The sequence below is a fragment of the Anas platyrhynchos genome, chromosome Z, assembly GCF_047663525.1.
Source record: "Anas platyrhynchos isolate ZD024472 breed Pekin duck chromosome Z, IASCAAS_PekinDuck_T2T, whole genome shotgun sequence".
In the NCBI taxonomy this organism is placed as follows: domain Eukaryota; kingdom Metazoa; phylum Chordata; class Aves; order Anseriformes; family Anatidae; genus Anas; species Anas platyrhynchos.
Window position 1 is genome coordinate 50,117,803 of NC_092621.1, and position 17,910 is coordinate 50,135,712.

At 33.2% G+C, this 17,910-nt stretch overlaps 1 protein-coding gene across 2 annotated transcripts in view; it reads right to left on the reverse strand.

The window, feature by feature from the left end:
* ADAMTS19 (ADAM metallopeptidase with thrombospondin type 1 motif 19) overlaps positions 1-17,910 on the reverse strand; it is a 163,110-nt gene that overhangs the window by 27,650 nt on the left and 117,550 nt on the right. For both annotated transcript variants that reach the window (XM_038170694.2, XM_038170693.2), the window contains exons 14-19: positions 17,439-17,566; positions 15,417-15,537; positions 13,345-13,425; positions 5,526-5,683; positions 4,506-4,659; positions 1,453-1,588 (exon numbers count right to left, since the gene is read on the reverse strand). In XM_038170694.2, the coding sequence (XP_038026622.1) occupies positions 1,453-1,588; positions 4,506-4,659; positions 5,526-5,683; positions 13,345-13,425; positions 15,417-15,537; positions 17,439-17,566 (778 nt within the window). The remainder of the gene's footprint in view (positions 1-1,452; positions 1,589-4,505; positions 4,660-5,525; positions 5,684-13,344; positions 13,426-15,416; positions 15,538-17,438; positions 17,567-17,910) is intronic.

Below are 17,910 nucleotides of genomic sequence, written 5' to 3' on the forward strand. Positions count from 1 at the left end.
ATATGTCCTAGCTCAGTTTCTGTTGAAAGCTAACACTATTTGTTTTGTAAGAATCCTTAATACTGTGTTAAATCTGGATCATGGTATTTTTCTACCTGTCTCAGGACAGCAATTAATAACACCTACAATTTTTCATTTAATAAGCTGGAAAAAGTACAGAATGTTAAAAATACATATTTGACAATGCCTTAGAAAAAGATCAGACTATTTCATTTCTACCTATTCAGTATACCATGTTATTAATATAATAAAATATGAAATTGGCCAATTATGCATATAATCAAATATAAATCTGTCCACTGTGTAATGTCTGTGGAAATCCAAACATCAGTAGTTCAGTCTTGCTTAAAATGTGTAAGTTGCATTTCATCTATTTTAGTATTTCATCTTATCCAAAAAAGCTATGTCTGCTGGTTCATTTTGCATTACTTTCTTTAATAATATATGTATTATATTTACTTTGCATTGTCTTCAAAAATTCCACCTACCTCTCCTCCAGATGACTCATGTAGATCCATCTCAGTGTTTACCCCCAGAACTCTTAGCTGACTATCGCCAGCTGCTGTCCATACCTTGAAAGGTGACAGACACCTTTCCCTAAGTCCCAAGTCTGCACAGTAACTCGGGACTTCCTTAGTTGTGGTTCTTAGCTGCCATTAAGAAAAAAAAAAAGATGGTAAACCCTGAAAACGGGCCATCACACCATCCTGGCCAGCCACTGATAGGAACAAGCTGCCAGCTTGGCTGCAGGTATGCCAGACAGAGGGGTGGGAGGAGTACTCTACAGGACATATGCTGCAGCTGCCTCACTTGGTGAAATTCAGAGAAAAACAACTCTTTCTGCTTCTTCCATCATTCAACCGTCAGAGTCTAGTGTCTGCATATTGACAAGGGATTGAGGGCAGTGGTAGTAGAAGAGTGAGGGGAAGGCTTTCTACACTTTGGGTTAAATCAGTGGAGATGAACAGATTAACAGATTGTTTATTTATTTATTTATTTATTTACTGCTTTGTGCACTCAGATATTTCTGAGTGCTTTTAAAGGAGTACAGCCCCGACTAAGCTACAACAACAAAATATAACAATACATCATTAATTATAACCATGTTATTAAATCCATTGTTATATAAACAGCAATTAAATTTCAATTCATAGTACACATCAGCCAGTGAGAACTCCTATCGAGGAAAGTAATGAGCTGCTTTATTGAATGAGAATTGATTTAGACATGTACTGAATGACTCTTTCATTAAAACTCAGGAGAAACAGCAGCCAATGTTTCAGTGTTCTGTATATTTCACACTATAACCTTTTCTCCTATGTATGTTCTTTGTATTTTGTTCTATGTATTTACTGCACATTCAATGCCAGAGGCAGTCATTTCTCTTTGTAGCTCCTGAGATTTTTACTTCTAGTTATTTATGACAGTGTAAGTTAACCAAATCAGTATTACCTGGTCTGGCATGGCTGTTCATTACACTTTCGGATCTGTGGTTCAGGTTTTGTTAAATATTTGCACTTCTTGTTGTCCACAAGACTGATATTCTTGTTCATAATCTTTGTACAAGAGACTGTTGTTTTTCTTTCACCTAGTAAAAAAATAAAGCAGGTATGTGGAGAAACCAGGAATATGCAACTTTGTTAATAAAGGAAGGACAGTGGTATCCTTATCAGATACAGTTATTTTATGGTCAGTTTGGAAAAAAAGAAGTGTAAAACCTACATATGCCTTAATCTGAAGTGAAAAACAAATGTAGCAGTGAGTCCAATGGAGATATTAAAGTTTGTAGGGAACAAGGTATTTTCTTATTCCAGTATTTACACACCACTGTCAAGAGAGTTTTGCTGCTTTATTCCTGCAACAAGTCATACGCCAAAGCCTTAGTCTTAACTGGCATTCTTGTTTCCTTCTCAACCACCAAGACCCTAGTGTTGAGAATGACTTGCAGAAAAATTGCACAGTAAGGGGAAGATATGCTTTTCCATTAATATATAAGTTAAGGAAAGGAATAACAAGTCCTGCCCTCTGTATTGATTAGTAGTTTAGTAGTTCTGTCCAGTTTAGCAGTACGCTGGCACATGTGGCCAGCTCTCAGCCAAAGAGATTCAGCTCATAAAGCCTTTGGTAAGGAGCCTGCACCATTCTCCAACTGCACCATTCTCAGTGGGCTAAAGAAAAGAAGCCATATAACTGATCTGATCTGTAGGGTAATCATTTAGGAAGCTGGGTACTGCCTGTGGAGTAATGCATGTTATATTACACAAACTGTGCTTTGATGGATGGGTTGGGACCTTGTGTCTCTTGAAGCTGAACGGGTAAGAAATCAGAATTTAACGTAATACTTACAACAAGCAGTAGCTTGTAATCAGATGGGAGCATAATTTTTAGGAAACTAGCAAGCCTTGCATTAAAGATGTTAGTTAGTAGAAAATAACTTCATAACCATTTGCTCCTATAGTTACGTTATAACACCCTGTTCCTATCTGGAAGTTTACTTACAAACGGGGTGTGTGCAGGAGCAGGGCAGACATAAGAATTCAGTATTTGCTAGTGGTCAGAAATGTGTCTGTGGGTTGAGCAGTGAAGCTATAAATATTCATTATGTGTTTGACCACAACTGACATTTTACACAGCGTTTGTGTACGTGAGAGCACATGTAACTAATATATCATGCACAGCATTTGAAATGTTTGACATTTTTTTGTGCATTTACATATACATCTGTGTATTCATATTCCCTCCCACACCAACAAAGCTTCTCTGCAACACAGGAGGTTACAGACGAGTTACATGTATAAACATGCACAAAGCCACATGGCTTCATGAATACTTCTCATCCTGACATACATTTTAAACATTTAATGAAAACTACTGATAATTGTTATATACTTTAATCAGATTTATCAAAATACTGGTGTTAAAATTTCAAGCACAAATATTTACACAGGGTACAATATGCATCATTTCAATTTCATTATTAGTTCTTATTAAACCAAAGAACTAAAAGAAGAATTAAAGTTGTTTTGCCTAAGGTATGAAAAATCTTTCACTTGTATTTCAGAATATTTGCAGTAAAAATACCTTTCATGGAACTTTGCATTAACTCAGCTATTTTAAACAATAACAAAACGTGATGGCCAGTTACAACAGAAAAAATATGATAAATAAACATTACAGTAAAACACTTCAATATTTATTTAAGCATTAATGTAGAAAAAAAAAATCACTGACATACTGCACTTCAGGACTTTTCCAGATGATAGGTAACTTTAGAAATAACTGAGGCAATAATGAGAGATTGTGGTAGCATTCAAATTATTCTAAAAATATTTCAGGAAACTGTAAAAAGCATGAATATTCCAAGTGAGTATGAGTGCACTATGGAGAAACAGAGGATGATACTAGCACCACGTACAAAATGCCTTCAGGGAAGAAGCTTTCTTACCAAACCACAAAAGGCATGTTTATGGAAACTACAGTAATCTGTCGTGACACCAGGACTGTTCACAGAGTCAAAGTAGCTAGAACACAGTGTTCTTTGTGTTGCTGTTATGAGAAGGCAAAGCATTTCCAGGCTTTCTTATTTGAACTACAAGGTGCATAGCAATTTTCAGGACTGCTGATCACAGCAGCCGTGATTATCAATGTTGTAAGCTGGAAAGACAGGTATCAATAATCAATCTAGTATTCACCATGTAAACCCGACTAATTAATTTACAACATATAAACAGATTTCTATAGGCAGCATTCACAAAAACACTCTTACATGTTTCGCACTGTAATCACCTTTTCTAATAACCAGCTTCTAAATAGTTACCAATTTTAAAGGATTTTGTTACAGTAATATTGCTCATGTTCCAATATTTGTTTTCATATTTGCATTTTGTTTTTCCAAATTCACATTTTTTTATGGTTCATAAACATAAACATAGGAAAACTATTGCATCAGCATACTAATATCTGCTGTTGCAATATTTGTTCCATATGCTTCTGGATCTCAACTCAAGTTACTAACGGTACATATTTGATCTGAGATTGGGGTTCAGCTTTTCTGTAGTTTGAAATGTCTTTTACAGATCGTTTTTCTTCAGTAGTTCCAAATACACAGTGGAATGCACATGAACTTTCTATTCTTGTTCTAGCTCTTGCACTTGTATTTCTTCTTGGAAACCGGGTCCTGAATTTACTTTTTTTAATCAAGTTTTGGTTGCTTCACTAACATTTTCTTTCTACCAACTTTATTTAGTTTGAATCTTTACCTGGAGTTATCAGTATTCTTTTAATATAACCAGGAGGAACATGACAGAAATATGTCCACTGTTCTAAGGAATCATACAAGTTGCAATGAGGATATTATTAATAAATACATTGCAGTGATCATCAGTCTGAAATATTAATATATCATTTGTTTTAGTCATCATATATATACATGAATATATATATATATATACATTACAAATATTGTAGATGCAGTGTGTGTGTGTGCTTTTTTAAAAAATTTTTACCTCCTCCACATACAGCATCACAGTCCTCCCAGCCAGAATGAGTCCACATGAAAAGAGGCTCTGGTACTTTAGAGCTTTGATTCTCAGGAGGAGGATCCAGTGGGATTGTGTACTCGTAGTGTAGACCATAGTTCTGGTCATGGAATAGCAGCACCTGTAATTATAGAGAAGGAAAATCTTTCTATGTGCGCAGGAACTATTGAAGACAAACTTGGACTTGAGAAGAGATAATCTTGAAGAGCATGCCAGAATGACTTAATGCACTGTAGCCTTTAGACCCTTCTGATAGATTTTGTAGATGAAACTAATTCATAGAAGTATCCAACCCAAAACAATGGGGGGAAAAAAGATTTTATTTAACATAACAGTCACAAAGTTCTCCAAGTAAAATTGTAAAAAAAAAATATATATATACACCAGAAATCTGGGGAATGATATATTACATATCCTATGTTTCCAGTGCTCAGAAAAAGATATCTTTCCTAGATGAATCAAATTTCAAACTATTTTGCATATACAAAATGATTTCTTACACTTAAAAGATTTTGAATTGTGAAGTACTTCTTCATCATTTCTTCATTTTTCCTTTTGTTTTTGTCTCTTCGGCTATCAACGTTGCCTTCCCTACACTGAAATGTGTCAAAACTCTACTACTCAATGGAGAATTTGGCGATTACAACCCTAAAATGGCAATACTGTGCTGTAGCGTCAGCCAGTGTGCCAAGAGGATAGAAAATATCTGATCCTAATTTGAATTTCTCTGCTCAAGCTGCACATCAGCTTTGTATGAAATTTGTAGGAATTCTGAGGCCTTCCATTCTGCCTCGATAACATAAAGTTTATTATTGGGTTTAAAAGAACTTTTTAGAACTGGGCTGACAGATCAGCAGGTACATCTCTCATAGATCCCGTTATCTTCAGAAGCCTGGAAAACATAGGTCCCACACTATAGGATAGGAATCAGGTTAAAAAAAAAAAAAAAAAAAAAAGCGAAACAAAACAAAACCCACATTGTCATACCAGTAAATGTAAAGGTGATGTTGTGGGACCTTTGGCAGATATCTTCTCCCAGAGACCTCTTCGAACATAATGGACGGTGGTCCCAGCAATATTGAATGTTCCTGAATGCTCTATCTTCCAGTCACTATTAATTGACTGTTTACCAGCATCTCGAAGAGCTGCCAAAATACATGAAAAAAGGCCAATACAAAACAAAAAAAAGGCGTTGTCAGTAGTGATTCTGGCCTCCTTTTACTTCCTGTTTGGATAATTTAACAGGTAGGTGAAATCACATAACTCTGCGAAAATATTTATGGATGCTACTATACATGAACTTCAACTGGAACATGTTTCAGAAGCACTTTTTGGAAGATATCCTTGGCAAATCTGTGTGTGCTAAGCATAACTTGAAATTAAAACAGTGTTTTAATGCCTAGTGAGACTGACAGACTCCAGCACAATTCAGTAAATTAATTTATGACAAAAGCTTTGTCTCTTTTCCTAGGTAGTCACTTCTATGACCCATACAAGACATGGGAAATGTAATTTTCACAAGACACTCTTCAAGATCTGTGGAATTATATCAAAACTTCAACAAATTCTGGTTCAGAATTCTTTCCCTCTAATTAATATATCTACTTTTTCCTCCATCTCAAAATGTGACAATACTACTGTCATACTAACTTAAGCACTTATTTTATACAGATGTTCACCACTTAATTTAATGATTCTAACAAACAGAAAAAGCTTGTTCTTTTTAGATGAATCATTGTCTTCTTGGCCTAATTAATATTCAAAAGCATCATCAGGTCAAGAAAGATATTCAGACACTGAGAACAGCGTATTTTACAGTATTTTTCTATAGTACATTCTGAATAGACCCTTCTGTGAAGAATTTTTAATTTAATTTTATTTTATTTTATTTGTAATCAGGTCTGTAATAATCATATGAAGTAAAATATGCTTGAAGTCACCTTTTGGACAACAAGTTCTACACATTCCTCTTCATTGAAATTGCATGTTTGGCATCAAACTGTTTAAGAGAACTTCAACAGTTTAAGTCTTGTCCAAAATTTCTTATTTAATGTTGTAAGTTAATGTGAGTCATTCCTGTAATCATCCTCTCTCCTATTCATATTTATACTGTTATGTTTTGTTTCTATGGGAAACAATGGCAATAGGTCTATGGACTGGCAGCAATACAATTGCATAAGACACCACTGATGCGTACCACTACAGCACAGTGTAATAAATGTTAAGACTATAAACTCCATTAACACTGTAGAACAGTCTTGTGCTAAAAATAACCAGTGATTTTACAAGATTTAAAAATTGGTATTTTAGGTTTAAACATTCTATTATTAATGGTAATTAACTCCCGTTTTATTTTAAAACTTTATGGGTCAATCCTCTTCCCAGTGGAGAAACAAAACAAATGTACTTGAAAGTGCCAAGGTCCAGTCGGGTCATGCTGCTCACATGGAGCAACATCTTCTCCCTGGAGAGCAGTGGACCTTGCATTGTCTTCCCTATCTTTAAAAGAAGCGTTACGTACCACAGCATACAGCTGTGTGCAGGAGAGTGGAATCCCAGACCCAGACTCCCTACTCTGCTTAGTTTTTGGTAAAAGAGGATTTTCTGTACAAAGTAATGCAATGCAGGAGGGAAATTCAGCACACTAATGTATCTATCTAGGCTATAAAACAAACGGAACAATACATCTACAACTAAGATGAGCAAGCAAAAAAACTCTGATGAGGAAAACCTACCAAGAAAAGAGGCATTTGTATCAAAATAAGAGGGAAGTAGACAAGATTGAGCTGTGAATTTGGTCTTTTGTTCTGTGCAAAATTTAGTAATTCTCTCCAGGAGAGTACTAAAACAATGTCATTTTGGCCAAACCCCATTTTTCCAAGAAAAATAGAAAATATAAAAAATATTTTAAATTAATTTCTAAATCAGAATACTTTCACTGATATCTTTTCTCAGGGAAGTCACTGTTTCACTCCCATTAATGTTATCATGGGATCCCTTCAAATCATCTTAAGAATATTAATACTCAAGGTTTGAAAAACTTTTTCAAAATTTCAACTTGTCATCTCATGAAGGACAAAATTCCATCTTTATCTTATTAGATAAAGATTCCATCTTAATGGAATTTAATGAAATTAGAGTTACATATGACTTGGCATAATGTCTTACTGTTTCTGTTTAAACTATTTAAATTACTTTACATTAAGGCATTTGTTTCCGACATTACTGAATAAGGTACTTATAGACGTTGAAAGCAACTATGCTTTCAATTTGCGGTACCATACAGGACACATTATTGTTCAATAAATTATGTATCTTTTTTATGGGAATAAAATTACCACTTTTTTTCTATCAGGTCACGTTTTAAGATCGATAATTGCTTAATTGCTTTCTGCTTTCTCCAAAGTAAATAAAGATGAGAATATTATCTTCTGCAGCAAACTTTAGTTGCTGCTGCTTCAGTCATTTCCACATCACTGTTTTGATTTTAAGGAAACTAAAGAGAAGAGAAACCAAATAGAAATGCTATCAAGTGACTATGAAAGAGAATGTCATATGTCAGCACAGGAATATCTTCTTTTTATTTTTCAAAATAAAAGTGTTAAGATACAATCCAGGAATTAAGCATTTATTTAAAAAACAATTGGGTATAAGTAAGGCACTGAACAGTTATTACTAATAAATCCAGGTTAGAGTGGAAGAATCTTATTCAGAAAAACACTCAGTTACAAATCTGATAGTTCTTGTTGAATTGTTCTGCATATACATGTATATTTTTGTCGTGTTGTATTTCTACTATTCACTTATAAGATTGTTATACATGATCCATATTTACTAACTGCGAAATGGTGTTTTGTTTGTTTGTTTGTTTCTGGAATAACAAATGTGATGTAAACATCTCTCTTGTATTCATGTGTGAATTTAACACCAATGATAAAACAGAAAAAGCTTACAGGTGCTATTGTTTTATAAGCATTAACCATCAATAAGCCACAGGTCTCCACAGGTCTACATATTGCTAGAAGCACTTGATAGCATTTCATCATCACATCAACTAATTAACCCCAACTGTTCATTAGTATCCAGGAAATCCTTGTGTTAAGGTCATTACTGTTAAAATAACGAGAAGCTGAGAACAGGAAAAGCAACATGCATGTTTTGCTATGATAGGGCAATGAACGCAATTCATTTTATTTTATTTATTTTTTTAAAAAGGACAAAAAAAAGTTTGTATTTTCTCACAGCTCTTGAAAATAGAAAGGAATAATCAATCTGACCTGCTTAAATCTTGTGTTTTGTAGCAAACATTCCTTGCTAAACAGTAATAAAAGCACCAATTTACAAGTACCGCACCTAAAGAATTATGAAATCTAATGAAAAGTAAGGACTTTTAGGACAGTGCTTAAAAATAAGAGTTAGTCTATGCTTAAAATTAGTAAGTGTTACTTTTATTTCCCGTGCTACAATGCTCACACATACAATGAACTTATTTCCAAAATTAGTTTTAACTTAGAAACTGATTCCTGTTTTATCTGCCTGTTTTCTTAGCTACATGTTTTCATCATAGCCTTGCTGACCTATTTGCACTTCGTTTATCACTTTTATTTCACAGTACAACACAAATTCTCATGATATTAGATACAATTGCACAGGAATATTTAATTAGGGTGTATATATTGTATGTGTTATTTCTGTTGCATAATTCTACATAGGCAAGTAACATCTTTTCTAGAATGAAATCTGAGCTATATCAAAATGTGTACATGCAAAAATACACTACTAGCATTTATATGTATACCTAACTTATTTGCAAGTGCTGAGCAGAAAACTTAGAAAGCATGATTCCATGTTAGTACCAATCTTAACTCTCATTTTTGGTCAGACTTTAAGGTAACTCTTTTTGTGGTGCATAGCACTTTTAATTTCAGTTTTATTGACTGTGAAGGAAGAGCTGATTCATATCACTTTTCATTTTGTCTTCTGCATTGGCAATGTGAGACCTCTATAAAAATTTTAATCAGACTCACAAACTGAATAAAATAAGCATTTGTTTCTTAATTCTGGATGTTTTCTGAAATGGGTTGTTCAGCTGTTGAAAGTTGTATGGCTGCGTACACACAGAGAAAATGATGCTTATATGCCTAAATTCAAACTGACTTTTAATCTGCCACTACTTTTGTCAACAAGAAAAATAAGGAGTGGTAAGACTTTGTTAATGCAGTAACACAGAACAACAGTAACAAATGTGCACACTCTTATCTGGAAAATAATTTAAACTCATTTTCATGAACTTTTCTGCATAGTTTATATTGCTACAAACTACACTTTGCCAAAAGCTTTGCTGATAGCTTTCACAAATGTTATCTTATCACAAATGTTAAAGAATAGATATTTGTTTCATCTTGATATAAAAAGGTTTTAAAATATTTTATTTACTAACCATTTTCTATGGCCTTGTATGGATGAAAGGAAAACACAGTGGACTCTGGTCTCTGCTATATGATCAGGTCCTCAACTCGTTTCCAAGGTATTTTATCCGCATTGTCAGAAATGAGGAATTCAAAAATTTGTATTATTTGTCAGACCCCATCTGCTTTCTTGCATGCTTCTGCCTCTGCCACTCTTCCCCTGTCTCATACTCTCCCTCCCCCCACAAACATGGTACAACGTGCTTCTTTCTTAACTAGGAAACATATTTGATAAAGGATATTTGACAAGAACTTGCACACCTCTGAACCTGACACCTATACACCTATATACAGCTCACTGAATGATTGAGGTTGGAAGGGACCTTTAGAGGTCATCTCCTGCAACCCACCTGCTCAAGTACAGCCACTTAGAACTAATCCATTTCTGTATTTCATTTAGAAACAAATAATTTCTCTCATTTCCAATTAACACCAAGAATTTTCAGTTTTTAGATCACAAGTCTGTAACTAATCTTAGTAATTCATTATAATACTGGACTTGACATCTTGACATGCCATTATACAAGTGTCACAAAGATAAGCATTCTAAACTCAAAGCCTGGTATATCTCTTAGGAAAAATACTTTGAACTTCGTTTCTGTATTCTACTTTAAGAACTGAAAAAAACAAAAACAAACAAACAAATAAAACCAAACAAAACCACCTGCCAAATACAAAGGAAAATGTAGCAGCAGACAAGGCATAATCTTAGACCACAGATCCTAATTCCAAAATGAGTATGGTTTAGGAAATATTCTTAAATCAAATAAACACTTGTTTTTCCTTCTTTACTATTACAAATAATTTCTATTCCTGAATAGAAATTCCTAATACTGAGGAAAGAAGAATCACAATCTTGTATGTATTTCCTCATATAATTAAGTAATAAGGAATACCTATTAATTTGGCTTCATTACAATAAAATATAATAATAATAATAACAATAACAATAACAATAACAATAATAATAATAATAATAATAATAATAATAATAAAAGAGTATGTAATTCTTTCAAAACTGTAAAGAAAACCTCACTGAAGTGGATCTGTGGGTCATCACTGCTTCTACCTCCCCAGAGGGGAGAAAAGAGGACAGACCTTGACAGAGTCATCAATTCAGTAAATGCAGTTGCAAGTTATACTTTATCTTTTCTTCTAGGATGCCAGAGCTCCTGCAACTGTGTTAAATGTTGATATACCTCAGATAAAGGTATCTGATGTGTTCAGAAAGAATTCCTCTGAAGATTTACTGCTATGGACTGTGGTTTTACTGGTCAGTTTAGCATCATCATGGAAGCTTCCATATCACAGTGACATTGTTTTCTGATCACCTAGTAAATCCAGAGAACGGCATTTTACTTTGATTGTCTCTGTATTTGACCTGTGCTGTACAACAGGGATCAAATTTTCCAGCAGTTTAAATTAGTTTCTACTTTGTAAGCCACAGCTCTTTGTATATGCTGGGCTACCTTATGCTTACAGCTGTATCTTCAACTATAAAGTTATTAATTATTTGAGCTATACTATTTGAGCTATACCATTCAAAAAAAAAAAAAAAAAAGATCTTAAGAAAATTAGCCAAGCAGGAATACTGTTGGCCTATACTGACCTGTTTCAAGTTCAAAAGCCCAGAGAGCAAAGTGCTATGCAATGTAAAATTAACATACAGAACCGTAACATAAAAATAAATCAGAAACATAGAATTTAATTTGCACTGTATTTCACACTTTTATTCAATTTTCTGAAAAATATTGTTTCTAAGGTGAAATGTTTATACCTTCTTCACTAAAATGGCAATGTTACTACTCCAAGTCAAAAGTGTTAACATTTAAATTGTTACTCCTATTAAATTCAATTTTTTCATGCTTTCAGAATAAATCCGCTGAAATTGAATAAAGTTTAATTTAAATACCTTTTGCTAATAAAAGTAAGAAAAAAGTGTGAAAACCTAGGTTTTAATCCAAAATAAGAGATATTTTCCTGCTTCCACATAAAGTCTTAAAAAATCTCAATGATTCAGACTGACATTAGCTACAATAAAAACTGAATTAAAGTGACAATCAATGAAAAGCTGATTAATGCTAATTAGCACCTTTCAAAAACAAGCAGCATATCTGATATGATTTCATAAAAAGAATTATAATTCTTTTTGCGTCCCTGTTAAGGGAGGAAAGCTTGCTATTTATGAAAATGAATTAATTTCCTTAAATACAACTCCAGCTTTTATTTATTTTTACATTATTTAAAAAATAAAAACTAAGCAGTACTTCACTTGTCTGCATATGATAACACAGCAGATACATAGGATGAAAAAAAAGAAAACAACTTGGAAAACTAAGAAAATGAAACTTCTGTTATCGATTTGACACTCAGACCTCCATCTCAAGCTCCATTGGTGCACAACGAAACAATCCAGAACTCTAAATCTCCTGTGATATTTTAACAGGATAGGCACAGCCCTCATGACAAACCAACAGTCACACATTAATAATGTCAACTGTCATAACTAAGACTTGATATTTTTTATGTTCTCTTAGTTAAAGTACTGAGTAAAAAGTTCCTTAAAATGGAAATATAACTTATGAACAGAACTAAGAACAGGGGACAAATCAGGCAATTTTTCATTTCATTGTCCTATTTCTTGTATTAAGTTTCTCTCAATTTAAGCTACAAGCAGTTCACTAAATATTTATGGTATTTCACTTATACCACAACAACATTAACCATAACAACAATTACAAATTATACTCTCCTAGACAACAGCTCTACAATTCATTAAAAACAAAAAAACAAATTTTCAATGAAATGTAATTCCATAAAAAAAGTAAAAACTAAAAAAAATAATTGTGATTACATTTGCCCAAGGAAAACATTTAGATGATTTGAAATTATCCAAATAAATATTTTTGTGCTTTCTTAGTTTAACTTTAGAGCTTTCATTTGACTTTGTTGGTAATTTCCTGTGTATTGATCGGTCAGTGCATTTTTTATTTTTTTTTGGCTAAGCAGAAATTATTCCATGTTTCAGCATAAAACTTTTCACTAGCTTCAACGTGAAGTGTTTTCATATGTGTTCTCGACATAAAGCACTGAAAATCCTGCAACGGGGAATTTTTCTGATATCTGAACTAATTCTTTGAATATTTCTGTAAATGAGAAGAGATGAAAGTTCAAACAAACAAAAAAAAAAAAAGTGCAATAGCCAAATGTTATGCAATTTCTACAAAATTTCTTTAAAGGTTATTTTCAATGTTTTCTACATATATTTTTGTTTAATTACACAAGCATGTTTAGCTAGCTCTCTTCAGTGTTGATCCAAACAGGACATGAACACTAACCTAAATAACTGTGAGCTGGTTTTTCTTCCACAACTTTGATTCTTCGTGCTCCTGCAGGTATCACCAAAGCTTCCACATAACCTAGGCATGAGACCATATGTACTATGTTAAATACAAAAGTATGGAAAAGGACATTTTGTATGTTTTTTTCTTTCTTGTTTATTTTCTGTTTTAACTGTAACAAATTATAATTTATATAACAATGTCTTGAGAGTCTTTGAAAAATGTTAAAATTGTTAACAAAAATGAAACTGTATTATGTGTAATACACATATACTATGATGCAATATTAAGAGGATAGAAAAGTGAAACATAACCTAAATTAGTGATGCTGGAGCAGACTGGAGATGGGGCAGATAAAGCTGTCTCCAGCCAAGTAGAATAGTATTATTATCACTACCAGACCAGACAAATTCCAATTTCATTCAGCATGTAAGGACAAATGATATGGCACCAGAAAGTAAACACCATCACACTGTTTGTTTTGGTAAATGTTTTGTACTCCAGGTTTCTTGCTAAAACATTCAACCCCTGTTATGAATGACTTTGGAGGTATATTTATTAGTTAGTTGTATTGCATTAAAATTGTTTCCTTACTGTGTGGGATTAACACATGCTTTTGAGCCATTTTCTCTACGTAAAAAGGGGTGAAAAGGCAATGCAGGTGGAAAACACTGTACAACAAAGAATGTTATAAATAAAATCACATTATAGATTATTTAAGTGAACTTCAAAAAGTAGATAGTAAAAAATATTTATCCTGTGTAGCTATTCAAAGTTTTATAAGCAAATACTGAGCACTTATAATAATTTTTCAAAATTTTAGTCTTAAAACTTGAAAATTAGATAGCTGCAAAACAGCATTATTTAATTCCCTTAAGATCTAATAATTCTATGTATTGCTGATATTCCAGCTTCTTGAGAAGGAAAACAACACAGCTATGTTTAGATGGCAATACTATAATAATGTGGATTGACATAAAATCCTGAAAAATCTTTAGAAGTGTTTGGATATTTGCACTAGCTATAGAAGTGAGCTGACATATTGCCATTTATTAGCAGTCACCTTCTCCATAGTTTTTGATCTGTAGTCCTCAAGACTCAGCCATGGTTTGGGATCCCTGTTCTATATTACCTTAAGACAAGGCCAGACATAACTATCTGATGATTATACATTTCTTATTTTATTTTTATTTTTTTAAGTATGCATTTAAGTAAATGCATTGAAGTCCTTGATTGTTCAAAGATATAGTCTGCTTCTAATTACAGTAATTTATGATGTGATTTACTTACTGACTTGAAATTCTGCACATTTTCTATACAAGAAACTGAAAGTGTAATCGCAAACAAATGCTGAAAACAGTTGGTAAATCACTGTTTGAAAGGGAAGACTTTTCTTTAAGAGAAGGCATAAATGGTGCACAGTGAACACTATTAGGATTTCAATCCTCTGCTCTGCAAACACCACTGTGCAGTAGCTAGTCAATTCACCTCTTTCAAAGAACAGATCACAGGACTGTTTGAAAATCTAATATTCATTCTGCATCAGAAAATTTATTTACTTTTTAAAACATGTTGATACTAGCATAAAATAATGCAAAGGATATAAGACTTCACACATTTGATTTTATATTCTCCAACTGCTTGGTTTAATGACATTACTCTAGTTAACAGATCATAGTTAAGATCATTTATTTTGAAGAACATTAAATTATCTAAACAATGTAAGAATGTATTGTTTATTTACTTATAAACACCAAGAAAAAATTGCAAATTTTTAGCAATCATGTTTTCCTATGAAATAATGTGTTTAATTACATATAAATCATATAATTCAATAATTTTTTATAAAATTAAAACAATGTTATTTTGCAGCAATTTAATAATAATAATTTGCTTGTATCTTAAGCATTGAACATATGATCAGGGTAGGATTAGTTTCAAAAATCTCCTTTGTAGGGTCTGAAATAGTGAGAAACTGCATCAGTTTGAAAAGCATACCCTAGTTTGTAATACTCAAAGCAATCAAAGCAGTTAATGCTTTTCTGAGTCTACAAAGTAGATGAACTTACCAGCTCCTCTGGTGTGGTTAAAATCGCCTTTAATAACTTTGCATGACTTTCCATTACCATTGCACACTCCACAATGATCTTCACGAGCCAGAGATCCTAATATACCATCACAGCCAAATTTCTATGGGAGAAGAAAATAAAGCTATTGAGAGACAGGCAACATTTTTCATAAGGCTGCACTTATGAGTGGGCATCTTGTTCAAGATGACCTAATCATTGTGACCCAGCACTGATGTTAGGCTTCCTCAGATTGCTGCACTCTGTCTTCTTATATGGTTAGCCAACAATATTAGCTGCTTTCTAAGAGGGACACACATGTGCTCCCACCTCTCTCTGGCATCTCCTGGCCCTGATGGATGGGCTACTGTGCAAAGCACTGAATAGGCTTTAGTGCCCAGTGATTGCAACTCGCGCAGCTTTTGATTCAAAATACAGCAGATTCTTTGCCACTCCCATAATGGTAAAGGGCCACCTAATGAAAGATTTATACACAATTTATATGTGCTTTATGGAAAAGTATTTGGTTTGAAACAAATAGTGTTTACTCAAGCACTTTCACATTACTATCTTAAATGCATTTCTATTGTTAAAAATCACTGCTAGCTTGACAATAGAAATAATTTCATGTATTGGCCTGATATGAAATAAAAACTTTTTAGAGACGAGAGAAGACATCACAAAGTAATCTTGTGCACAGCATAAATGCACTGATAAAACCAATAAAACTTAAACACATTTTCAACATAAATGGTGAAGGTAAAAGCTACGCTAAAAAGGAAATAAAGAATTCCCATAACAACAGAAACTGTAGTCTATTAAAGATCAGCTCATTTCCGACCATATGAAAATTGTTACTTCTCTCTATGCATACAATTCTTGTTAGTGATTCTACCCTAAAATAAAATATATAGAATTTAAAATATGTTTTAAGGCATAAGTGTTCAAAGACCTGTGTATCTAAAATGGTATATCTGCAAGATTTAAATATTTAACTCCACAGCTGTAGACCATAAGTCCCTCCTCATCTGTTTGAACAGACAAGTTAAATGTGAAAGATCTTATAAATTAAACATTCAAATTTCATTAATACTCTGCCTCTTCATATGCCAAGAAACCGGTTTAGTAGTGTTATTATTATTATTATTATTTGGCTTTATTAGCCAGACAGATGCAAAAAGTGGATAATAAAAGATATTTTTTTCAAGAAAAAAAGGTGGGTTATACATCATCTTTGTGATTAAAACTCTAATTTTTATCTCATGAGCAAAAACTCCAGTTCAATGAAGTACTTAAGTGCATACATGTTGCACGTGCCCAGTCACTCGAGACTTATTATACACATACATGCATTTGTATGCATATATAAATGCATGCATGCATCTACAAATATTTAATTTACTTAAGTTATTATAGTATCTAGCAAAATCATTTCTGTTAAAGGTTTCTACTTAATTCAAGGTGTGCAATGGTAAGCGGACCAAGGAAATAAACAGCTCTGTGGGATTTTCATATGAAAGAGTTTCCATGTGAGGCACTATAAAAGAGACAAAAGAACTTCTATGAACCAAATAAATTCTCAGGATCATGAATAGCGGAAGCACTCTACTTTAGTTATCTGCAATTCAGTTTCTTTGGTTTATTTAGCTGTAAAATTTTGTACTGTTGACAGAACTAAGCACACATATCCACACGCCATAGCAAAATTTCCCAGCCTGTTGAAGGCTGCGACATCCTCATCTATCAAAGTTGAAATCAGTAACACTTATGCTCCAATCTGCTGCAGTTTCTTGTAATCAGCCATATCAGAGAGACACATTCCTGAAGCTAAAACTTCAGTTACTTCAGGTACTGTGTTGCAAGTGAAAAGAGTTTAAAATATTTTAGTATGGTACATAGAGAGACATTCAGTCTTGGTCATGCATATTGCAACATTCCATCAAAGAAATAGCACATATGCATAACAAATGTATGCACCTGCATCCATGTGCATATGTATCCAGTTTCTAAAGGAGTAACTCATACCTGGCATCTACCATCTGCACAGATATCTAACCCATGCTGGCCACAAGAAGTCCCATCCATCACCTTTTCTGTTAGAAGAATGGGCTGATCTTTTCCAGCCGGTGAACAGAATAAGGCACAGGGTTTTTCTGTAGTAGCAATTGATGGAAACAATAAATAAATAAAATAAATAAATGAGTTCACAAAACGTCAGGTAACAAAAATTATTATCAACAGTATTTTAAAACTAACAAATGCTTACCTTCACGGTATGGATCTAAGTTAGCATAAAAAGTTATCTTAGATACAGTGAAAAAAACACAACAGTTTTGATCCTTTTCTCATCTGTTTGAAGAACTCAAGTTCTTTTTCCTGCTAGAACATACTTGTGCTATAAACTTGGCCTACATCGTACTCATGTCATGTTCATTGTTACAATTAAGAATATGCACATTACAGCTGTTGGAATATTTTGGTTGTAATCTATACTTTC